This window comes from Lagenorhynchus albirostris, chromosome 15, assembly GCF_949774975.1.
Source record: "Lagenorhynchus albirostris chromosome 15, mLagAlb1.1, whole genome shotgun sequence".
Taxonomy (NCBI): Eukaryota; Metazoa; Chordata; class Mammalia; order Artiodactyla; family Delphinidae; genus Lagenorhynchus; species Lagenorhynchus albirostris.
The window spans coordinates 29,553,676-29,579,060 of NC_083109.1; the positions used below are offsets into that span (position 1 = coordinate 29,553,676).

The following is a 25,385-nucleotide window of genomic DNA, read 5'->3' on the forward strand; positions in this document are numbered from 1 at the left end:
TCTCACTCCCTAGTTTATGCATACAAATCCTCTCCAACTTGCCATCCAGTATGCATTTGTTCTTTTCCTTGAATTCTTTCACTTCACTTTCCTCTGCAGTTTCCTTCCTTTAGTTTTGCTTCTTATATTCATGCTTTGTAGTGAAATCTATTTTCTTTTTAACTTACTTTTATTGATTATTTTTATTTATAAAAATATCATGCTCCTTATTTGAAAAATCTTGGAAATAAAATACAATATAAAGAAAATAAAAATCAAAAATGCTGTGCTAAAATGTTTATAGATTTTTCCTTCCAGGCTTACTTTCATGCATATACATTCATATACATACATAAATTTAGTTGAGATCAAATGGTATATTCAGAGTTTTTTTAGTATTTATTTACTTATTTTATTATTATTTATTTGGTTGTGCCAGGTCTTAGTTGCAGCTCTCAGGCTCCTTAGTTGCTACTCTCAGGCTCCTTAGTTGCAGCTCTCAGGCTCCTTAATTGTGGTGTGTGAACTCAGTTGCAGCATGCATGTGAGATCTAGTTCCCTGACCAGGGATCAAACCTAGGCCTCCTGCATTCGGAGCATGGAGTCTTAACCACTGCACCACCAGGGAAGTCCCTATATTCAGTTTTGATCTGACGGGGTTTTTTAAGCTTAAAAATGATGGGCTTGTTCCATTTTCTTAAATTCTTCGAATGTAGCATATCGAGTAGCAACAATTATTGTCTTGAAGAGCAGCGTAATACTACTGACTTTTCCCTATTTTCCCTATTTTTGGGTATTTGGATTGTTTGTATTTTTCCACTTAATGAATAGCTCCATATCATTTTAATCTGAGTTTCAGATTATTTACATATACTCAAGAATAGAACCTTGGAAATGGGTCAGAAAACAATGTGGGCACCTTTAAGATTCTTGTATACTCTTTCTGGAAAGGAGTTTGTTATTATAGGCTAATTGGTATTACCATCAGTAGTTTGAGTTCTGTTTTGAGTACCAAGGAGCACAATTGCTTGTGTCATATGGTAAGAATATGTTTAGTTTTGTAAGAAACCACCAAACTGCCTTCCAAAGTGGCTACACCATTTTGAATTCCCACAATGAATGAGAGTTTATGCTGCTCTGCAGAAGCACCGGGATTTGATGTTGTCAGTGTTTTGGATTTTGGGCATTCTGATAGGTGTGTAGTGGTGTCTCATTGTTTTAATTCGCAATTCCCTAATGACATATGTTGCTGAACATCTTTTCATATGCTTTTTTGCCATTTGTGTATCTTCTTTGGTGAGGTGTCTGTTCAGGTCTATTTTTTAATTGGGTTGATAGTTTTTTTATTGTTGAGTTTTAAGAGTTCTTGATTTTGGATAGCAGTCCTTTACCTGATGTGTGTTTGGCAAATATTTTCTCGCAGTCTGTGGCTTGTCTTCTCATTCTCTTGACATTGTCTTTTGTAGAGCAGAAGTTTTTAATTTTGTTGAAGTACAGCTTATTATTTTTTTATGGCTCTGCCTTTGGTGTTGTATCTTAAAAGTCATTGCTAAACCCAAGGTCATGTAGATTTTCTCCTATGTTATCTTCCAGGAGTCTTTTGCATTTACATCTAGGTCTGTGATTCATTTTGAGTTAATTTTTGTGAAGGGTATAAGGTCTGTGTCTAGATTTTTTTTCTTTCTTTTTTTGTATATGTATGCCGAGCTATTCCAGCACCATTGTTTGAAAAGACTATCTTTGCTCCATTGTATTGCCTTTGCTCCTTTGTAAAAGATCCATTGACTATATTTATGTGGGTCTGTATCTGGGTTCTCTCTCATGTTCCATTGGTCTATTTGTCTGTTCTTTCACCAATACCACACTGCCTTGATTACTATTTGCTTTTTTATATTACTATTTGCTTTTACAGTAATCCTCCAACTTTGCTTCAGTATTGAGTTACCTATTCTGAGTCTTTTGCATCTCTATATAAACTTAACCAGTTCTTGATATCCACAAAATAGCTTGGTAGGATTTTGATTGAGATTGCACTGAATCTGTAAACCAAGTTGGGAAGAACTGACGTCTTGACAATATTGAGTCCTCCTATCCATGAACATTGTTTATGATTGATTTCTTTTATATTTTGTAGTTTTTATTTTTTTCTATTGTCAGATATTCCATTTTTACCTTTGTGATTTATTCCTTTGTGATTTCTTACAATGCATTTATGTTTAGAAAATCCTTCCTCACTCTGCACTCACATTTGCATTTATTCCCTCTTAAAATGTGTTTGTAAGCATTTAATTTTTCAGCCCATCTGGATCTTATTTTGATATATGGAATGCGGTGATGGTCTAACCCCCTCCCCGCAAATACATTGTTATTTTTCCTAAAACCATGTCCTATTGGTTTATCAAAAATAGACATGGATACATACATAATAATCAGCCTTCCAATCTGTTTTCTAACCCTTATGGAGGGAATTGTATGCTTTCCCAATTTTGGATAATGATCGGGGGGAGGAGGGGAACTGGTCAAATCTTGTATGGCTGTACCTTGGGAAGGCCACTGGCTGAACCCAATTCCCTGCTAGGCATGGTTATTGGTACCAGAGGCAAACTCCTGGGATGTGCATAAACCACCTGCATTTCTTCACGCTTCCTCAGAGATTGTCATGTGCCCCATGGAGAGGCATGTGCTGATTCCCTTGGAGAGTCACTACCATATTAAATTACCTCTAGGCTGTGAGTCTCATGAAAATGGGACCTCTGAGGGTATTGCTCCCTAGTTGTTTCCCTAGTACCTAGCTTAGTATAGGGCATAGACATCTGAATGGATGAATGAGCCACTACTACCAATGGGAATGTGCCATAGCCCTCTGATATGGTTTGAAGTGAAATAAAAGGTTGAGAACAGCTGTATAACGTCTGCTTTGGAGGGCAGTACATTCATGCAGTCAACCTACCTTCTCCATACTTCTCATTCTGAAGACACTAAAGCTGCACATAGCAATTAACTGGGAAGCTTTTAAACGGATTGCTACCTGCCTCTCACCCCCAGAGATGTAGTCTGGCGCAGGGATTTGTTGTTGTTGTTGTTAAGTTTTTTGAGTGATTCTAAAGTACAGCCAAGGTGGAGAACCACTGCTCTTACTTATAGTTGTGTAAAGATTCAATTAAGTAGCTGGATTCCTGGGGAATTGTGCTTACCAGACTCCCAAAAGATCATTGGTCCTGTGTGTGCACTTTAATAGCTAGGAAGAGTTTGCCCAATATACTCCTTTGGTGAATAGTTTGGACATAGTTACAGTATAACGGGACCTTATCTAAAATGGCTCTCTATTTTCCAGGTCAACATGGATTCCTGGTTCCTTCTTGTTCTGCTTGGCAGTGGTCTGATACATGTTGGTGCCAACAACACTACCATAGGTAAAGTGCCATTTGATAAGACTGGTATTAGGAATAGAATTTTGGTTTTATGTTTAATGACCCAAATTTGAAGGCCTCGGTGATACTGAAGAAAGAAAAAATATTAAAGTTGTACTTAAAAATGATAGTAAAATGTCTTTGCACATCTCTGGGTTATAGTGTATGCTATGCTCAGCATTGTTCTATATACCATATACTACTTTAAATAAAGAGATTATGTATTCATTCCTGAAAAGTTAAAAAAAAGAAAAGAAAACGGTTGCTATTTAAGACTCATATATTGATTCTGAGGAACTAAGTAAAGAATCCCGTTTCTCCCTCCATTAGACAGTAATCCTTTGGAAGTGAGGGAAGGATTCAGCATTAAAAGAAGAGTATGTGCTGCTTGGCATATACCCAGAGAAAACTGTAATTCAAAAAGATACATGCACCCCTATGTTCATAGCCGCACTGTTCACAATAGCCAAAACATGGAAACAACCTAAATGTCGATCAACAGATAAAGATGTGGTACATATATACAATGGACTACTACTCAGCCATAAAAAAGAATGGAAAAAAAAGGAACGAAATAATGCCATTTGTAGCTACTTGGATACAACTAGAGATTATCATACTAAGTGAAGTAAGAAAGATCCCATATGATACCACTTATATGTGGAATCTAAAATATGGCACAAATGGACCTATCTACGAAACAGAAATAGAGTCACAGACATAGAGGACAGACTTGTTCCAAGGGGGAGAGGGGGAGGGAGAGGGAGGGACTGGGAGTTTGGGGTTGGTAGATGCAAACTATTACATTTAGCATGGATAAAGAACAGGGTCCTACTATATAGCACAGGGAACTATATCCAATCTCCTGGAACAAACGATAATGGAAAAGAATATTAAAAAAGAATGTATATATATGTGTAACTGAGTCACTTTGCTATACAGCAGAGATTGACAGAACATTGTAAGTCAATTATACTTCAATTTTTTTAAAAGATAATAAAATAAAAGAGGGTGAGTGTGTGTGTGTGTGTGTGTGTGTGTGTGTGTGTGTGTGTGTGTATGTATCTGCTCATTGGTCTCCAAGTGTTTGAGAGTGTAATAAGGGCTTGCTGCTTTGTGCCTCATACCTGTTGAGCTCTCAAATTCTTTGTGTGATGTTTTCTTGCTTTTTTTGTGTTTGTAGTTTCACCTTCAGTAGGCGTTACAACATCTATTAAAGCATCTACAGCAGAATCACTTAAAGAAGAGACCAAAACTTCAAATCCTACTTCTTCAGTAACTTCTCCTTCCTTGGCACCAACATCCAGCCCAAGCCTAACTCTGGGACCCACCTATGTAACCACTGTCAATTCTTCAGACTCTGACAATGGGACCACAAGAACAGTAAGCACCAATTCTGTAGTCACTGCAGTTTCACCAAATGGAACATGGCTTCCAGATAACCAGTTCACAGATACCAGAACAGAACCTTGGGAGGGAAATGCCAGCACTGCAGCAACCACTCCAGAAACCTTTCCTCCTTCAGGTACTAGAGGTGGTTTCTATTTGTTCTTTCTTTTCCTCTTTGAGTTTGTTCACCCTTTTATTTTTTTTGTTTGTGTTTTCTAGCAATAAAATTTCTTGAAATAAGTAAAATCGCCCAAGCACAAAGTAATGAAACCTAGATACAGGGGATTCTCAGGAATATCTGGTTAACATAGTTAAGAGGAAAGAAGATAGGGGACTTCCCCTGTGGTCCAGTGGTTAAGACTCTGCACTTCCAATGCAGGGGGCCCAGGTTCAATCCCTGGTCAGGGAACTGAGATCCTGCGTGCCGTGTGGCCAAAAAAAAAAAGGAGGTAAGAAGAGAGATTCTGGAGGTTATCCTGCTTTGCATGGGATCCTGGTTAGACTGGGGAGACTTAATCATGTTTAATGGTAGAGAAGAAGATTGAAAATATAGGAGAAAGAGGAGAGCTAATTGATGATGTGAGAGACTGAAGATGAAAGGATAGTGAAACTGAGTAATAGTATTAGCCTTGAAAAGGAAGGAATCCATGGAGACCATGGGAAGGAGAAGGGGTCTGGGTGTCTATAACAATTAGATAAGAGTGGAAGGCCTGTGGCCAGGAGTAGAGTTAGGAAGAAGAATTCAGGGAAACAGTTAAGTTACACTGCCAGTTTGTTCAGGGCCTCAGCCCAGCCCACTTCTCTTCTTGGATCAATCACTGGTTGAAGTGGAAGTGGCTTTGAAGATAGAATCAGAGACCTAAATCTGAGACCAGGTGGGGTAGGGCAAATTTCCGAGGACTGGAGGGGGTTCCTCTAAGGGCTTCTGTGAGTAGTAAAGGAAATAATTGTTCCCCGACAGCTATATAATTGTCATTCCTTTTCTAGCAAAAATCACTGTTACTCTTTGGTCTTATCCCCTTGGCTCATATTTTTTCCTTGTTAGAAGGTCAGTGCCCCATATGGAATCACATATGGCTCCTGGGGGGCATATTTACTGAATTGAATCTCATTTGCTGATGACATCTTTTAGCTAGACCTTACAACTCAGACCCTGCACCTGCCAGCTTTAATCCCATATGTTCTACTATAAAGGTTATGCAGCATTTGCGGTTAAGAGCACAATCTGCTGAGCCACACTACTTGATTTTGAATCCTAACTCTGCCATACACTAGCTGTGTGAGAATAGGCAAGTCTATTTAACCACTTTACCTCAGTTTCTTCATCAGTATATAAGAATGAATGATGATGATAGTACTTACTTCATAAAGGAGCTGTTAGGATTAAACAAGTTAATATGGGTAAAATATTTATAATGGGGCCTACGTATGGTAAGCACTAATTTTAAGTGTTAGGCATCGTACTACGAGTTTTATAGAAGTAATTCCTGTAAAGTATCCTATGGATCCTATTAAGTAGGTTCTATTTTATGTTTTATAGGTGAAGGAGTTTTACAGTGTTTTTCAAAGCACAGATCATGACCGATTCTTGAAATCAGTTTAGTGAGCCACCACAAATTTGTGTGTGTGTGGATGGTCCTCTTCTATTTTTATTCTTTTCATGTTACATATATTATTTTGTAAAACTTTTGTTTCAAAAAAACAAAACACATACTGAGTAATGGTGTAAAAATTTATTTCTTTCTGTAAATTATGGCCATTGCTTAGAGAGGAAAAGCAAAATAACTTATACAAGCTGAAGTAGTAAATGGAAAAGGTGAGACTGTCACTGACTGTCTTCACGGCCTATGTTCTTCTGTACTGTCTTTCATTTAACAATTCTGTGAGATGACCAGGAGTAATTATCTCTTTTTAGTAGTTGCTTGACGTAAGACCTTAGAGGTTAAATAATTTGCCTTAGATCTGAAGGCTGTCAAGTAGCAAGTAAGACCTATTTCTCACTTCTGTGGTCTCTCCACACTGCTGTTAGGGAACCGAGTTTTCTATAATCTGCTGTAGGTCCAAATTATGCCATAGCTGAGAAACCAGTTACTATACAGTTAAAACATTTCATGTCTCAGAGGAGGCTGAGACTGCCTTTCACTGGTGGCTCTTACTCAAGATCAGTAGAAGGAAAACTTTATGGTACATCAGGTGTTACAGCCTGAAACCCCACATCTGCCGTGTCACCACCATTTTATCAATCCTCCCATAATTGTTACATCATAACTTTTGGTAAAATCAGTATTTGATGTTTTATATTACTATGACTATATAATACTGTTCCATGCTGAGCTGTGATGTGATTATTTTCTCTTTCTTGTACAACTTTTTTCTGGATTTCATAATTACCTTTTTTTTTTTGCTATTGGAAGCCGCTTCTTCCCAAACTTTCCATAGGTTTGTAATACGGTTAGTTTTCCACAAAGTCAGACCTATTAGATAATCTGTTTATTTCTTTTTTACCTAGAGATCGTCCTCCTGAGTCCTCCATTGTCATTGTCTTATTGAAGCCTAGGTTTTTTCTGATCACTAGGGCTGCTACTCAAATGTCAGCCTGGGATTTCCCTTCTCTATCATTCTGGGAATTTCCTTTGCTGCTTCCTGGCTTCCATATTGTCTTCTTTCATGGATTACCCCATCACTTGATAGAACGTATCCTCCAGTAGCTTCCTGAGAAAGGGGTCCATGGGAGGTAAATTGCATGAGGAATTACATGTCTAAAAATATCTTTAGGGGTGTGTATAGAATTTGAGGACATATTTTTTTTCCCTGGAATTTTTAAAGCATTGTCCTAACTGACTTCTAATTCCCAGGCTTGGAGAATTCTACTGCTATCCTGATTCCTAATTGTTTGTGTGTCTTTAAAGATCTTCTCTTCATCATTGGTGCCCTGAAATTTCATAGTAATGGGTCTTGATGTGTGTCTTTTTCTTTCATTAATTATTTTGGGATAGGAGCTTTGGAGCTTTCGTCCTTCAGTTCTGGAAATTTTTCTTGTATTTGTTCAAAAATGTTCTTCCCTCTTCCATTTTCTCTGTTCTGTTTGTCTAAAATCCTTATTATTTGGATGTTGGACATATCCTGAATTAATTCTTTAATCTTAATTTTTCTTTTCTATTGACGTTTGCTTTGAGTTTTTTTTTCACTTTTCTAAAATAGCAAGTGTGTGTGTGTATATATATATATATACACACACACACATACATACCTTTTTTCTTCCATTTATAACACAGATAATAAATGTACTGTGTACATTTCTACACATTACTTTTTTCAGTTAGCCTATCATACTTTTTCTATATTATAGTAAGGGGCTATCTCATTGTATGGCTTTACCTTGATGTATTTATCCAGTCTGCCCTATTAGCCAATGTTAAGGTTGGTTTTTCTTTTCAATTAATGAATCTATTTATTTATTTTGGGCTGCATTGGGTCTTCGTTGCTGCGTGCGGGCTTTCTTTAGTTGCTGTGAGCAGGGCCTACTCTTCATTGTGCTGCAAGGGCTTTTCATTGCGGGGGTTTCTCTTGTTGCAGAGCATGGGCTGTAGGCGCACGGGCTTTAGTAGTTGTGGCTCGTGGGCTTTAGGGCGCAGGCTCAGTAGTTGTGGCGCATGGGCTTAGTTGCTCCGTGGCATGGGGGGGGATCTTCCTGGACGAGGGATCGAACCCGTGTCCCCTGCATTGGCAGGTGGATTCTTAACCACTGTGCCACCAGGGAAGTCCCCCCACTGTTTTAATGACTGTAACTTTATAAAATACTTAATGTTTGATAAGATGAGTTATCCCTTGTTAATCTTATTTTTCAGAATTTTGCTAGCATTTCTTGATTGTTTTTCTCCATAAGTGTTATAATCAACTTGTATAGCTGGAAAAAAGTTTTTATAGATCATGTTAAGTTTATAGATTAACAGGGACAATTGATATTTTTAATTCTTCCTATCCAAGAATGCTGCATATTCCATTTGCTGAAGTCTTTTATTTTGTATTTCTTGGAAGTGTTTTAAAATTTTCACCGCTCGTGTTGCACGTGCTTTGTTCAGCTTATTTCTACATATTTCAAAGGTTTTTCTTTTTGTTTTGTTTTTTGTTAGTATAGGTGGAATATGGTATCTTCTAACTGGTTGCTGTTGGGGCTATGAAACCTATTTTTTTAAATCGAGATACAATTGACATATAATACTGTTTTAGTTTTAGCTGTACAACATAAGGCCATTGATTTTTGTACATACAATATATTTTATACTGATCATCTTAATTAATTTCCTTTGTGTTTGACATAATTTTCTTCAATTATCATAAGTTTTCAAATCATCTCATCTGCAAATATCTCTTTTTATTATTATTATTATTTTTTTTTTTTCTTTTGCGGTACATGGGCCTCTCACTGTTGTGGCCTCTCCCGCTGCGGAGCACAGGCTCCGGATGCACAGGGTCAGTGGCCATGGCTCACAGGCCCACCCGCTCCGCGGCATGTGGAATCTTCCCGGACCAGGGCACGAACCCACGTCCCCTGCATCGGCAGGCGGACTCTCAACCACTGTGCCACCAAGGAAGCCTGAAATATCTCTTTTTAAATTTCCAAATATTTAGATCTCTTTCCTTCTGTTTAAATGAATTGGTGAATACCTCTAGAACAAAGTTAGGAAATAATAGTAAAAGTAGATAGCCTTGTTTTGTACTTGATTCTAAGGAGGATGATCTCAGTCGTTTTTCATTAAACATGGTGTTGACTTTTGCGTTGAGATAAACATATTTATCGTGTTCAGGATTTATTGACTCATTCCTGTTTTAAAGAGTATTTATGTCAAGAAGCAGTGTTAAATTTTGCCAGTTGCCAGCTGAGCATCATTGAGCAAGATCTGTATGGGTCTTTTTCTTTTTTTTATCATATGCTTCAGTGAATCGTATTAATTGATTTTCTAATTTTGAACTATTTACATTCCAGCAAAAATAGCTCCACTTGGTCTTGTATTTTTCTTGAATAACTGTTGCAATTTATTTGATATTATTTTATTTCGAATTTTTTCATTGATATTTCTGAGTTGTTTCTTTTTTTGTTAAAGATTTAATTTTTAATTTATTTTTGGCTGCGTTGGGTCTTTGTTGCTGTACTTGGGCTTTCTCTAGTTATGGAGAGCAGGGGCTCCTCTTCGTTGCGGTGCACGGACTTCTCCTCGTGGCGGCTTCTCTTGATGCAGAGCACAGGCTCTAGGTGTGCGAGTTTCAGTAGTTGTGGCATGTGGGCTATAGAGCGCAGGCTCAGTAGTTGTGGCCCGCGGGCTTAGTTGCTCCACGTCATGCAGGATCTTCCCGAACCAGGGATCGAACCCGTGTCCCCTGCATTGGCAGGTGGATTCTTATCCACTGTACCACCAGGGAAGTCCCTGTAAGTTATTTCTAAATGAGATTGGTATATGTGTTTCCTTTGTATGTATGCTATTTTTGATAAGTTTTGTTTGTCAGTGTTTTGTTTTGCTTCATAGAAAGAATTGAAGTATACCTAGAAAATTTTGCATTTCATTTAGATTTTCAAAATTATTCAAATAGATTTGAGGAAAAGTCATCCCTTAGGGTTAATTTCTTACATAGCTGTGACTATTTCTTATTTTATATATTTAAGTCCTTTTTCCTGTTTAGGTTGACTAACCATTTATGTATTTCATGGTTTGTTGCTTTTTTCTTCTAAAGAACCTGCTATTGTATATTTATTAGTTCTGTCATTTTTCAGTTTTTTATTTCATTAATTTCTTTTATTCTTATTTTTTCTGCTTTTCTTAGATTTATTTTGTGCTTTTTCTACCTGGATTGAATGCTTCATTTGCTTATTTTTATTCTTAATTAATATGTATTTAATGCTATGAATTTTTTATAAGCACAGCTTTAGGCGTATCCTATAAGTGTTCCTGTAGGTAGTTATATTAGTTAGGGAGTGGTCTAAGCTACTCTGACAAAGATATACCGAAATTCATTGACCACTTAAGTCACTTAAGACACAGATGTGTCTTTCTCTCCCCTTTCACATTCCAGAAGTAGACAGGGGGGCTTTACCTCATCAGAGACCAAATTCCTTTTTTCTTGTGCCTCTGGCATCGTGACACTTGCCCTCATCTGCTTGGTCAAGAGATGGCTCTCATCACTGGGTTCTGGTTCCAGCCCCCGGGAAGGAGCAACAGAGGAAATAGTTACAAACAATTTCTTTTCCAAAGGGTGTGACCCAGAAGTTACTCTCATTGGTTTTGTTCACATCCCATTGACTGGAATTCTTCATATGATTACACCTAGAGTCTCAGAAATGTAGTCTCTAAATGGACAGGTTTGTGCTCAGCTAAAAGTGGGGGATGTTCTGTACTAAAGGCAAGAAGAGGAAGAGACTGATATTGGGGGAGTGTCAGTAGATTCTGCCACAAGTGTGATTTGTTATTTGTTTAGGCATTTTGCAGTTCGGTTTTGATTTTAATTTTCAAGTGTTTTCTTACTTTGTTAATTTCTAGTTTTATTGCATCATGATAAAAGAATATTGTCTGTACTATTTCTACTACGAGGAATTTATAGGGGCTTGTGGATATTTCATAAGCCTTTGAAAAGTTTTTCTCTGTTAGTATACAGAGTTTGGTCTATGCCATTTAGATTTTATTATCTATTATCATTTAAGGTCTTTTATATTTTTAACTAAAATTTTGCCCTGTTGCATTTTAATGGCTTAAAAAGACATAAAGACCTCAAGTACTATTGTGTTTATATTTCTCTTGGCATTCTTGTATTTTTTATGAATGTTGACGCTGCATTGTTTTTGTACTCAGGGAGAAGGACAACCCATCGATAAAAGTTTAGTGAATCTGTGCAGTCTTATTTCCCAGTTGTTGGAGGGTGCCTCATTGTAGCTCCAGCATATACAAAGGGAAAAGTATCCATACTCCTAGGGCTTATTTTGTTTTACATTAGATTGAATAATAATGTTTGTTTTTAATCTGAGTGAATGTTTCTATTTTTTTTACTTATTACACAGGTAATTCTGACTCCAAGGACAGAAGAGGTGAGCCATTCACCTTATGTTTCTTGTCCTTTTTACAGTGTACAATATTTGTTGCATTTCCTCTGCTCAGTCTGTGGTAACCTTGTGCATCTCTGACTGTTACTTGTTTATTTTTCCTTAAGTTGTTTCCATATTAACCTCATGGAGAAGAGTAACAAATAAGTATTCATTACGTTTTTAAATGTAGATGTTGTTTTTTCCCCTAGTCTATAAAATGTTGACCTCTTGTCACTTTATATGGATTTTATGGATTTTCAGCCCTCTGGTGTAACGTCCCTATGACTGGAGGTGTTATGTCAGTGGTCTAAGCAGGACTGCAGAATCCCTGTTCACCAGAGAATAGAATACATGGGGACTCTTGTAGAAGTGGCATATTTCTCTTAGGACAACAGTAAGGCTACCATCAAAGAGCGTAAGATAGATTATCCAATGGTCTAAGAAATGATCATTGCATTTGAATTTGGAAAATGCTAATCTGCGAGGCAATTTTTCTCATCTTGATTTCCTATTTTATCAAATCAGGCTTGTGTTTTGTTTTCTTTTTTTCTGATTCCATTATTTAAACATGCACAATTTTTCCTGCATAAGTAATGGAACACTTGAAGGCTTATGAAGTCCCATTAAGTAGGGAGCATTTGAATCAGAAAAGTACATACTCTGTACAGCAACTATAATTTAAGAAAGGAAAGAAAAGTAGATACTCTAACCCAAAGTGTTTCCCATCTGCCACTGTGTTTGGTGAGGAACAGTGAGGTGTTATCACACTGTGTACAGATTTCCCTTGATTTTCCAGCTCTCGCTTTCTTAAACTCAGGAACTGGATTTGATTAATGTAGTGCCCTTGCTATTCACTTTCACTTACCAGATTCTCACTGTCAAATGTAGAACCTAATAGATTTATGTAGCAATAGATACTTATATTTGCTCCCTAAAACGGCTCTTTTAACCAATCTTATAATAAAATCCGAAGTCAAAGTGGTAGGCTTCAAAATTAAACATAAGATCTCTGATTCCTTCCTCTACTTAGTGTGTATTTTCTTACTCTTCAGCCTTTTTCTTGCCCCAGATATTATCCCTGTTTTACCTAGCTGACTAATATAGATGTGAGTAGTTTCAGTATTATGATTAAAAAGAAATAAATTACCTTAATTATCTAGATTATTGCTAATTGTGACATACTAATATAATAAATCTTTTTAAGTTTAAAAAATAATTTTGTATAATTGCCTTTGACCAAACAGGAAAATGAAGAGGCATACATAGTCTCAGCCCCATATGTTATGATGATTTTACCAGAGCAAATCCTTAGCAGTATTGCTATAAATTTTGATATCACATTCTAATTTTAAAGCCAACTGCTTTTTGAGAAATGAGGCTATTGTTTTGAAACATTTGCATTATAATGGGTTTGCTAAGCAAATGATGTCTTATGCAGATGATTAAGGGTTTAAATTTTTATGCATTGACCTTTGATATGCTTTTTTTTTTTTTTTTTGCGGTATGCGGGCCTCTCACTGTTGTGGCCTCTCCCTTTGTGGAGCACAGGCTCCGGACGCGCAGGCTCAGTGGCCATGGCTCACGGACCCAGCTGCTCCGCGGCATGTGGGATCTTCCCGGACCGGGGCATGAACCCGCGTCCCCTGCATCGGCAGGCGGACTCTCAACCACTACGCCACCAAGGAAACCCCTTTGATATGCTTTTGAACAGCAATAGCTGGTGTTTTAATTGCCAGCCCATATAAGCATAAAAAAGAGAGGACGGGAGGCAAGCAACTTTGCTTCTTTTCTTTCAAAGTTGAAGAAGCTACTTATTTTCTCATGTGTATTATTTTTTAAATGTATTCCAAGTTATTTTGGTAGAGCCAGCCTTTTCCCAATTTTGAAAAATATAAATCATATAAGATTTACCATTTTAACCGCACAGTTCAGTGGCATTAAGTACATTTACATTGTTGTGCAATCATCACCACCATCTGTCTCCAGAATTTTTCATTTTATTTTTTTAATATCATCCCAGACTAAAACTCTGTAACCCATTGAACAATAACTCCTCATTTCTCCTTCCCCCAGCCCCTGGTAACCACTAATCTACTTTCTGTCTCTGTAAATTTGTCTGTTCTGTGTACCTCATTTAAATGGAGTCATACAGTATTTGTTCTTTTGTAACCAGCTTTTCTTTTAAAACATTTTCACTGGTGTTAATTTGGATGATTTGTGTACTATATAGTAATGTATTAAATCCAGTTCTGGCATTATCTACCAAGTACCTCTTCACCATGAAGTCAGTGGTCATGAGTATACTTTCCAGTTGTTATTTAGTCTTTGCTAGTTTTAAATCTCAGTTTCATTAGTTTTGTTCTAGGGGAAACAGACTCTGAGATAAAGATTCTCATGCAGCCCCTGTGAGACAGTGATGGCAGTAGTATTGGGTAGAGGGAGGAAATGAGATACCATGGGGTCAGAGCAGAGGCAGCAAAAGCATTAGTATATGTGGTTAAAACATGGGCTCTGGGGCTTCCCTGGTGGTGCAGTGGTTGAGGGTCCGCCTGCCGATGCAGGGGACATGGGTTCGTGCCCCGGTCCGGGAGAATCCTGCGTGCCGCGGAGCGGCTGGGCCCGTGGGCCGTGCCCACTGAGCCTGTGCGTCAGGAGCCTGTGCTCCGCAACAGGAGAGGCCACAGCAGTGAGAGGCCCGCGTACCGCAAAAAAAATAAATAAATAAAATAAAGGGCTCTGGAGCTAGACCACCTGAGTTTGTGTGTTGACTCTCTACCACTTAACCGGCAGGGTGGGGTAGGTACTTAACTCCTGTGCCTCCTTTTGCCATTGGCAAAATAGGATGGGAACAGAATTTCCTTCATAGGGTTGTTGTGAGGAATGAACTAACGTTGAACTAGTGCTTGGCCTACTGCTGGGTCAGCATATAGCAGTTGCTCAGCAACTCTTACCACCACCACCACTCTGTTACTATTACTGTTAATTAGATGGGAGCCTAAGGGGATCAGGAATCTCAGCCAGCCAGTCAGAATTTGTGGAAACAAGGGTGCGCTCTAAGGCAGGGTCACACTGCAGTTTACTACCACAACTGTAGACATCAGCTTATCCTCTGCCCTGTACCTTTTAAACAAAGTTCTGCATAAACCTGTCTCATCTTACTTTTTATTTTAATAGTTTTTTAACTTAGGGTTTTCACATGAAGACTTTATAACTGATATTTGTTAAATAGCAAGAATACAGGATAAAACTAGTCTAACCATACTTTACATTATTTTAGATGTAATCATTTCTATAACTGGGTTTTTTCAAAAAATCTGGACTAGCACCCTGTTAGTATTTGTGAAGGAGTCCTTGAGCTACAGAGTTCTAGAACCAGGCAGGGTAAACATTCTGTTGCACCCCAGAAGCTCCTTAAAGTTTCTCAGCTCTCAAATCAGATCACCTGCTCCCCCTGGGTTTCTCTTTCAATACTTTGCTAGAGTTGAAGTCTAGAAGGGGGTTGGCATTCTTGTTAGAGAGGTATTTTGGGGGCTTCCCTTGTGGCACAGTGGTTAAGAATCCTCCTGCCAATGCAGGGGACACAGGTTCAAGCTCTGGTCCAGGAAGATCCCACATGCCCCGTAGCAACTAAGCCCGTGCACCACAACTAGTGAGCCTGTGCTCTAGAACCCGCAGGCCACGACTACTGAGCCCACGTGCTGCAACTACTGAAGCCCGCGTGCCTAGAGCCCGTGCTCTCCAACAAGAGAAGCCACCGCAATGAGAAGCCCATGTACCACAACGAAGAGTAGCCCCGGCTCATCGCAACTAGAGAAAGCCTGTGTGCAGCAGCGAAGACCCAACACAGCCAAAACATAAAAATAAATAATTTTTTTTAAAAAAATAGGTATTTTGGGATTATCACAGCAAGTGACATTATTAAGTGAACTTCATTTATGATGGCTTTCCCTAAGCACCTTTAATAATATATTCATTCAGCACCTATGAGGTGCTGAGGATTCTAGAAAGAAAAAAAAAAGTTCCCTGTCTGATGGAAGAAACGTGTGAACACCAAGAATCAGAGCCCACTCAACTACATGCTATTGGATATATACCATACAAAGTGCTATGAGGGGAGCTTAAAAGGCTCACTATACCTGGGGAGTGGGAAGGAGGCATGAAGGTGAATTTTGGGCAGTTTAATATAGTAACTGAGGGGGCGTCCCTGGTGGCGCAGTGGTTGAGAGTCTGCCTGCCGATGCAGGGGACACGGGTTCGTGCCCCAGTCTGGGAAGATCCCACATGCCGTGGAGCGGCTAGGCCCGTGAGCCATGGACGCTGAGCCTGCGCGTCCGGAGCCTGTGCTCCTCAATGGGAGAGGCCACAACAGTAAGAGGCCCGCGTACCGCAAAAAAAAAAAAAAAAAAAAAAAAAAAAAAAAAATATATATATATATATATATATATATATATATATATATATATATATATATATATATAAGGAAAATGAGGATGCACGAGACAGGGTAAAAGCGAGGAGACGTGAAAGAGCCAGTCATGTGTTTGAGGAGCTGTGCATGGTTGACGTGCATGAAGTGGGAAGTGGTCAGAGGTAGCCTCAACAGCAGTACATTGAGCTCAGGGTGTCTCCTGGTGATGTTAAGGAAGGAAGTGACATGGTCAGATATTTGTTTTAGAAAGATAACTCCAGAGGCCCTAGGGAAGATGGATGGGCAATAGAAATTAAGGTTTCCAAATGGTAATTTGGCCCAAGACAACAGTGATTGGGTTCATCCCAGATGTTTGGGCACTTGAGGCAACTTTTGATGACTTTTGCTGTTTTTAGAGCACTTAACAACCTATAAGAAGCACTTAAAACAACTTTGCCTTTGAGTGTTGATAAATATTTCTACCAAAAAGTGTGAAGACGACAAAAAAAATGGGCCTTAGGAAGTGAGGCTAGAGGAGTATGGCTTTTACTTCACTGATTTTTTTTTTTCTTTGGCTGCACTGGGTCTTCATTGCTATGCGCGGGCTTTCTCTAGTTGCGACAAGCAGCCGTTGCGGTGTGCGGGCTTCTCATTGCGGTGGCTTCTCTTGTTGCAGAGCATGGGCTCTAGGTGCACGGGCTTCAGTAGTTGCAGCACACGGGCTCAGTAGTTGTGGCACACAGGCCCTAGAGCATGCGGGCTTCAGTAGTTGCGGCGCATAGGCTCAATAGTTGCGGTGTGTGGGCTCTAGGGCACGTGAGCTTTAGTAGTTGTGGTGCATGGGCTTAGTTGCTCCGTGGCATGTGGGATCTTCCTGGACCAGGGATGGAACCCGTGTCCCCTGCATTGGCAGGCGGATTCTTTATTTTTTTTATTTTTATTTTTTTGCGGTATGCGGGCCTCTCACTGTTGTGGCCTCTCCCGTTGCGGAGCACAGGCTCTGGACGCGCAGGCTCAGCGGCCATGGCTCATGGGCCTAGCCCAGACCGGGGCATGAACCCATGTCCCGTGCATCGGCAGGCGGACTCTCAACCACTGCGCCACCAGGGAAGCCCCAGCAGGCGGATTCTTAACCACTGTGCCACCAAGGAAGTCCCTTCACTGAGTATTTTTGCGGTTGACCAACGTGTGTCTTAAGTCCTTGAGTGATTCACCTGTCTACATGTGAGCCCTTAAAATAACATGACCCTTTGTTTTCTTGGAAAGGGGATATAAGCAAATAGACAAGTCTTGTCCCAGAACACCATTTTAGTATTTTTAAAATGCTGTCCTCTGGTCTGAGTCTAGGGAGTGAACTTCTGGTAGAATGGGTGGTTGAGGAGTGGGGCGTAGGGGTGGGAGTGGCAGGGAATGGACCACTGTTCCTGCCTTGCCTGCATCATGCAAGGCCACATCTCCAGAGGGCCCAGATCAGGACAAGGCTAAGCACAATGATATGATGAGTCCGTCCATTTTGGGAGGAGCCCTAGGAGGGTGACTGGATTCTGAGCCTGTCTCCAAGTCTGAGATTTGACACAGGGAGCTGTAAATTCTCTCCTACTTTATTAATAGATCTGAGTCTCCTTCCCTCACACAGGCCTGGGAACATCTTTACTATCTGTATTGTCTTTAACTGTATTAAGAACATGGGTGTAATTCAGATGTCAAGAGGTAAAATCTGACTTTTATGATAGAGGACTCTTCTGGCCTGAAAGCTTGGGAGAGTTAAAATGTTTTTCCGACCAACCAACCAACCAACTCATAGAGAAAGAGATCAGATTTATGGTCACCAGAGGCAGGGGGTAGCAGTAGGGGGAATTGGATAAAGGCAGTCAGAAGATACAAACCTCCAGTTATAAGATAAATAAGTACTAGGGATGTAATGAACAACATGATAAACATAATTAACACTGCTGTATGTTAAATACGAAAGTTGTTAAGAGTAAATCGTAAGAGTTATCATCACAAGAGAAAAAATTTTTCTATTTAATTTTGTATCTGTATCAGATCACCGATGTTCACTAAATTTATTTTGATAATCATTTCAGGATGTATGTAAGTCAGATCATCATACTATATACCTTAAACTTTCTGTGAATTTCACTGCTCTGGGTACCTCATATAAATGGAATCATACAGTGTTTGTCTTTTTGTGACTGGCTTATTCACTTAGTATATTGTCTTCAAGGTTCATCCTTATATTGTAGCATATGTTTCCTTCCTTTTTAAGACTAAAAATATTTCATTGTACACGTATACCACATTTTGCTTATCCATGCATCTGTCAAAGGACATTTGGTTGCTTCTGCATTTTAGCTGTTGTGACTAAACCCATGTTTAGTTATGAAAATGGATATTCTTTTGGGCATATACCCAGAAGTGGAATTGCTGGATCATATGATAATTCTATTTTTAATTTTTTGTGGAACCGCCATACTGTTTTCCACAGCAGCTACACCATTTTACATTTCCACCAACAGTGCACAGGGTTCCAATTTCTCCACATCCTGGCCAGCATCTGTTATTTTCTGGGACTTTTTTTTTCCTGATAGGTATGAGATTGCTCCTCATTTTATAGTGGCTTTTTTTTTTAATTGATGCAGGGTCCTCTTGCATAAATTGCAGTATATTTTTAAAGATTTATTCTATTTCTTATACTGCCTCTGCTGTCGTTGGTATTTGTGAAGGTCTCCTGTAGGGCTCTGGTTGAGCTTTGCTCTGGAGCACTGAGTTGATTGGAATGTACTCACAGTAGGTGTCCCTTCAGGAAGACAAACAGGAACATATCCTAAACTAGGGGTTCAGTCATTGTTTAGGAAGTTGGACACAGTTATCCTCTAGGCGGAACTGCCTTTCTTTTCCCCTCCTTCGTGTCTTGTGGCCTAGAATTACCTCAGGTACCACTCTTGTTCTTCCTCTGTCTTTAGGGCCCACCCAGGAAACCCTCTGTGGACCTAGTGTGGCAGTCATGAGCATCCTCTCTGGATGCCAATTTTAACCAAAGCAAAACAAGCATTTATGAGACTATCAGGAATACTTAAACAGTAACTGAATATTAGAATATTAGATTATATCAAGGAATTAGTGTTGCTTTTTTTGGGGTGGGGGGCAGCTGTTGGGTCTTTGTTGCTGCACAGGGGCTTTCTCTAGTTGCCGGTAGCAGGGGCTACAGTATTGCTTTTTAAATAAGGTAAAGGTATTGTGATTATGTTAAGAATCCTTATCTCTTAGTGCCACATACTGAAGTAAATACAGTTGAAATGATATGTCTCAGATTTGCCTTAATATAATCCAGTGGTTCTCAGCTCAGGGTGATTCCCCCCCCAAGAAGACATTTGGCAATGTCTGAAGGTGATTTTGGTCATCACAGTTAAGGGTTTGCTACTGGCATCTAGTAGCTAGAGACCAGAGATGATGTTAAACATCCTACAGTGCACACGAGAGCCCCCCACAGCAGAGAATTACCTATCCCAAAATGTTATTAGTGTGTGGCTGAGAAACCCAACCCTGGTATAGATGAAAACACTGGCATCTGGTAATATTGTCAAAGTGAAATGGTCAGTGCATAGGGATTTACTGTAGTGTTCTTTTACTCCTGTGTAAGTTTGAAAGTTTTCCATAATAACAAGTTAAAAAATGTATATGCAGCTTATATTTTTTATATATATTTTTTAGTAAAGAAGCCATCAGCACACCCCCACTCTGTATAGAATGCTGTTTTTCAAACTGAGCCCAGATGAGACACCACAGCTTGTTGCTCATCCTGTGGGTGTACGGACTACGTTGGCAAGCCTTTGGTTAAATACCCTACTACCCCAAGACCTACTTTCATCCCCAGTCCTGGTTTGACGCTGAACTTGAGGTGTTTCTAGGCTCAGATTGATGGAACTAGTACTTACCTTTTAACTTGGAGGCTCTTCAGCTGTGATTGATCTCTTCAGCAGTCCAATCCCATCTGCTTTGTTGTCCACAAATCCCTCAAAGTTTCTGGTCTGCTGATGCCACTCTTTGCTGCCTTCCAGATGTGCTTTTTTTTTTAAGATTTTTTTCTTTTTTAATAAATTTATTTATTTTTGGCTACATTGGGTCTTCATTGCTGCATGAGGGCTTTCTCTAGTTGCAGCAAGCAGGGGCTACTCTTCATTGTGGTGCGGTGGCTTCTCTTGTTGTGGAGCATAGGCTCTAGGTGCACGGGCTTCAATAGCTGTGGCACGTGGGCTCAGTAGTTGTGGCTCGTGGGCTCTAGAGCGCAGACTCACTAGTTGTGGTGCACAGGCTTAGTTGCTCCACGACATGTGGGATCTTCCCAGACCAGGGCTCGAACCTGTGTCCCCTGCATTGGCAGGCGGATTCTTAACCACCGTGCCACCAGGGAAGCCCCAGATGCAATTTTTATTTCATTCGTATTTTTATGTTTCTTCTATCATTTCAGTGTCCTTTTGGGAAGAGAAAGAAATAAAATTATGGATTCAGCCCCCTGTCTTGAGCCAGATGTCTCTAATTACCTTATTTTTTTTTTTTCCTTCGGTACACAGGCCTCTCACTGCTGTGGCCTCTCCCGTTGTGGAGCACAGGCTCCAGACACATAGGCCCAGCGGCCGTGGCTCACGGGCCCAGCCGCTCCGCGGCATGCGGAATCCTCCCAGACCGGGGCACGAACCCATGTCCCCTGCATCGGCAGGCGGACTCTCAACCACTGCGCCACCAGGGAAGCCCTAATTACCTTCTTTTAATACCTGGTATACAGCCCTCTGTGAGTGGCATTGAACAAAGACATATTTAGTGATAAATCATTAATTATTTTATTCATTCGCTCAGTGTAGTCCATCCAGTATTTGTTTAGTGCCCACTGTGTGTGAAATTCTGTGCTAGGTGTTAGGTATATGGTGAGAAGCAAAGCAGGTATATAATCCTTGCCTTTGTGGAATTTATGGTGTAAAGGAAGGACATTCATAATCAGCTATACTCAAATAAATATATAATTACGAAGTGTGAGGGTATTATCAAGAGAAATAACAGAGTGCTCTGTGAGACTAATAAAAAACAATAATAGCTAACACTGACTGTGTACATAATGTGTGCAAGTTACTGTGCCAAGAGCTTTACATGGATGATCTCATTTAATCTTTAGAATAACTGATTTTACAAATAAGGAAACTAAGGCTTACCTAATTTAATGTTAAGTCAGAAAAGACCTCTCTGGTAAAAGTAACACTTGAAATGAGAACTGGATGACTAGGAGTTAGCCAGGCAAAGAACAGAGGGAGGCTATATACAGCAGAAGGAATAACATGTTCAAAGGCCCAAGGAAAGAGTGAACCCAGCATGGAAGGATGCCAGTGGCTCAAGTTCAGTGAGCAAGGAAAGAGTGGGAGGAGATAGAGAAAGCAGGGGCTAAATGGGGGAGGTTGTTATTGGCCAGGGTAAGGATATTAGATTTCATTCTAAAGGCTTGGGAAACCATTGAAAGGTTTTTACATAAGAGGGGAACGTGATCTGATTTGCTTTCTTCGAGATCACTCTCCCTGCTTTCTGGAAAATGGACTGGCAGGGGATAGCAGCTTACCGTGATTCAGTTGAGAGAGGACAGAGATTTAGACTAGAGTGATGGCAACAGAGTAGAAAAAAGGCAGACAAATTTGAGGTGTTGGTTTTAGTGCTACAACATTACTTGCAGCTGGGTTGGATATAGAAGCTAAGCATGGGGAAGAAACTAAGGGGATTTCCACATTTCTTGCTTGAGCAACAGGGTGGATGGGTGGCAGTACAAGCTACTGAATCACCAGTGAGGGAAATTTTTTTAGACCCAGGAAGTTTGCATTGCCTGTGAAATTTAAAGTAGAGGTGACATTATAGTTTCAGAAGAGTTCGAAGAGAGGTCTGACCAAGCAGTGCAAATGTGGGAATTGCTAGCATATCACTTGAGCTTCCAGCCTGATCTGATCGACTAGATAGCATATAGAGAAGAGCGCCAAGAACAGAGCCCTGAGGAAATCAGACATTTAGAGATCTGTGTTAGAAGAGCAACAACTGACAAGGGAAAATAATTTGAAGGAGACAAGACATAAAATCAGAAGAGTGCTTTGTTGTAGAAACCAAGAGAGGAAAGTTCTTCAAAGAGGAGGGAGGGACTTCCCTGGTGGTGCAGTGGTTAAGAATCTGCCTGCCAGTGCAGGGGACATGGGTTCGAGACCTGGTCCAGGAAGATCCCACATGCTGCGGAGCAGCTAAGCCCGTCTGCCACAACTAGTGAGCCTGCGCTCTAGAGCCCGCGAGCCACAACTGCTGAGCCCGCCTGCCACAGCTGCTGAAGCCCGTGCACCTAAAGCCTGTGCTTTACAACAAGAGAAGCCACAGCAATGAGAAGCCCATGCACTGCAACGAAGAGTAGCCCCCGCTCGCCGCAGCTAGAGAAGGCCTGCGCGCACCAGCGAAGACCCAACGCAGCCAAAAATAAATAAATTTTTTAAAAAGAGAGGAGGGCGTAGTCAGCCCGTTTGAATGCTCATTTTAGTATGAGATCCACATACCAGGGTATGTTTGAAAATTGCCATCAACAAAGAAGCATTGTATAATATCTCCCATCTCTTTAAAAACAAACTTTCTACCCCACTTCTCCCTCCAGCTGCTGCTTTTCTCTGAATCTCTTTACGATAAAAGTCCTCACCTCAAATAAGGGGTCAGTATCTCACTGTCTCTTCTTTCCATCTTTATTTCACTTCATTTGGTCTTCCTCAACAGCTGCTTAACTGAAACCACTCTTGAGAAGGTCACCAATAACTGCCCTCTTGTCAAATCCAATTTCACATCTCTGTTTTCATCCTACTGAATCTGTTGATTGAGTATTTGATTGAGTTGACTACTCCCTCCTTCTTGAAAAATTCTCTTCTTGGCTTGCATGACATCACATTCTGCTGGATTACCTCCTACCTCATGACTGCTGCTTATGAGTCAGTTTAACTAGCTGATCTTTTAAAAGAATGTAAATCCATTTATATCTCTCTCCTATTCAAACCCTTCCAGTCACATAGTGTTTCTCATCACATTCAGAACTAAATCCACACTCATTACCATGGCCTGTAAAGCCCTAAGTCTTCTGGCTTCTGCCCACATCTCCAGCCACATCTTGTATGAAAACTGGTCTTTGTGCTATTTCTTGAACCCACCAAATTCCTGAGGGCTCTTATGCTTTGCTGTTCCCTGTGCCTAGAAAGCTCTTTGCACAGATCTTTTTGTGGTTCACTTATTCACATTATTTAGACCACTCTAAGTAATGGCTCAGTATAACCACTTCAGACCTTCCCAAACTACTCTAACATAGCCAACCAATTCCCCCTCCCCAAAACCCATCACTCTCTATCCCTTTACCCTTCTTTTCTTCATATGTCTTGCCCCTGTCTGAAATTGTTTATGAACAGTTTTCTCCCACTTCCCCCAGAATGTCAGCTGTCTGTCGCTTGTCTGTTTAATCAATTCTCTATTCCCAGTGTCTGGAACAGTGCCTGTCATACAGTTGCTGGTCCATAAATTTTTTTTTTTTTTTTTTTTTTTTTTGCGGTTCACAGGCCTCTCACTGTTGTGGCCTCTCTCATTGCGGAGCACAGGCTCCGGACGCGCAGGCTCAGCGGCCATGGCTCACGGGCCCAGCCGCTCTGCGGCATGTGGGATCTTCCCAGACTGGGGCACGAACCCGTGTCCCCTGCATCGGCAGGCGGACTCTCAACCACTGCACCACCAGGGAAGCCCCATAAATTTTTTTGTAAATTTATTTATTTTTGGCTGCATTGGGTCTCCATTGCTGCGCATGGGCTTTCTCTAGTTGCGGGGGCTGCTCTTGTTGCAGAGCACAGGCTCTAGGCACGCGGGCTTCAGTAGTTGTGGTGCGTGAGCAATAGTTGTGGCTCGCGGGCTCTAGAGCACAGACTCAGTAGTTGTGGCACACGGGCCTAGTCGCTCTGAGGCATGTGGGATCTTCCCGGACCAGAGATCGAACCCATGTCCCCTGTACCAGCAGGCGGATTCTCAACCTCTGTGCCAACAGGAAAGTCCCCATAAATATTTTTTGAATGAATGCTGCTAAGAAGTTGAATTAGATGAGGATGGGAATGTTTCCATTGGATTTGACAATATACCATTTGTTGGTGTCCTTGATGAGCAATTTAAATGGCTCACTGAGGGTAGGAGTCAGAGCAAAATAGATTAAGGAGTACCCAGAGGTAAGGGGTTGGAGAAAACAACTGTTAAATAAGACAACCGTTGTGAGAAGTTAACTGTGAAGAGAGACATGGGGCTGGCTGTTTGTGGTTGGAGGAGGGTAAATGAGGTCAGGAAGACAGGTCTTTGAGGTGACGGTAATAGATGTAATACAGAACATATGTGACAGGATTGACCTTTACATGGGGGGATCTGCTAAAGAGGATGAAAAGTGGTGCTGCTAGGAAAGATGGAAAAAGGAGAAGATAGTTACAAATTCAGGCTGGTTGTGTAGTTCGTGATGGGGGCTTGAGAGTGCAGGAAGAGGATGAGGTGGCACCTGGTCAGCTGCCATGAGGTTCAGTGTCGGGTGGAAAGGAACCCAGGCCCTATGGAATGGAGGGCAGAGTTGCTGTATCTCCAAGCCAGATGTCACTGTAGTTGGGGTCCCGGTAAAAGGTAGCTGTGGAAAGAGGGAGAAAAGAATACCCAGCGTTTTTTGACACTGGGTACTTAAGGATCTAATAATGTGTCCTTGCTTTAATCAGGAACAGTATTCTCTGTGCCAGGAAACCATTTGGATTTATGATAGGAAAATTGTCATTTTTCCTTTCTCTCCCATCTTCCTCTAGATGGAGCGCACTGAGCCTGGGAGAAAGTACATTGTTGGCCCTGCACACCCAGCTTGCAATTAGGAATGATGAATACTCTATGAAATATTTGAGTATTTCTTATGTGCTGAGCACTGATTTTGTTTTAGGCTCTATAGCAATGAAAGAAACAGTCTCTACCTTCAAAGAGCTTTCATTGTAATGCAGGGAGACACAAAATAAACATATGTATGATAAGTCAGAGATGGGGTGGGCATGTCACCCTGGGCTCTTACCCTACTGTA

The 25,385-nt window shown here is 40.5% G+C and overlaps 1 protein-coding gene across 5 annotated transcripts in view; it reads left to right on the forward strand.

Annotated features, from left to right (window-relative positions):
* PTPRA (protein tyrosine phosphatase receptor type A) overlaps positions 1-25,385 on the forward strand; it is a 185,280-nt gene that overhangs the window by 110,329 nt on the left and 49,566 nt on the right. For 3 of the 5 annotated variants that reach the window (XM_060122319.1, XM_060122322.1, XM_060122320.1), the window contains exons 2-4: positions 3,314-3,392; positions 4,573-4,914; positions 11,827-11,853. In XM_060122319.1, the coding sequence (XP_059978302.1) occupies positions 3,320-3,392; positions 4,573-4,914; positions 11,827-11,853 (442 nt within the window). In that variant the 5' untranslated portion in view covers positions 3,314-3,319. Of the gene's footprint in view, positions 1-3,313; positions 3,393-4,572; positions 4,915-11,826; positions 11,854-25,385 lie in introns of those variants that run through there. The other 2 variants (XM_060122321.1, XM_060122323.1) reach the window with 2 other exon arrangements.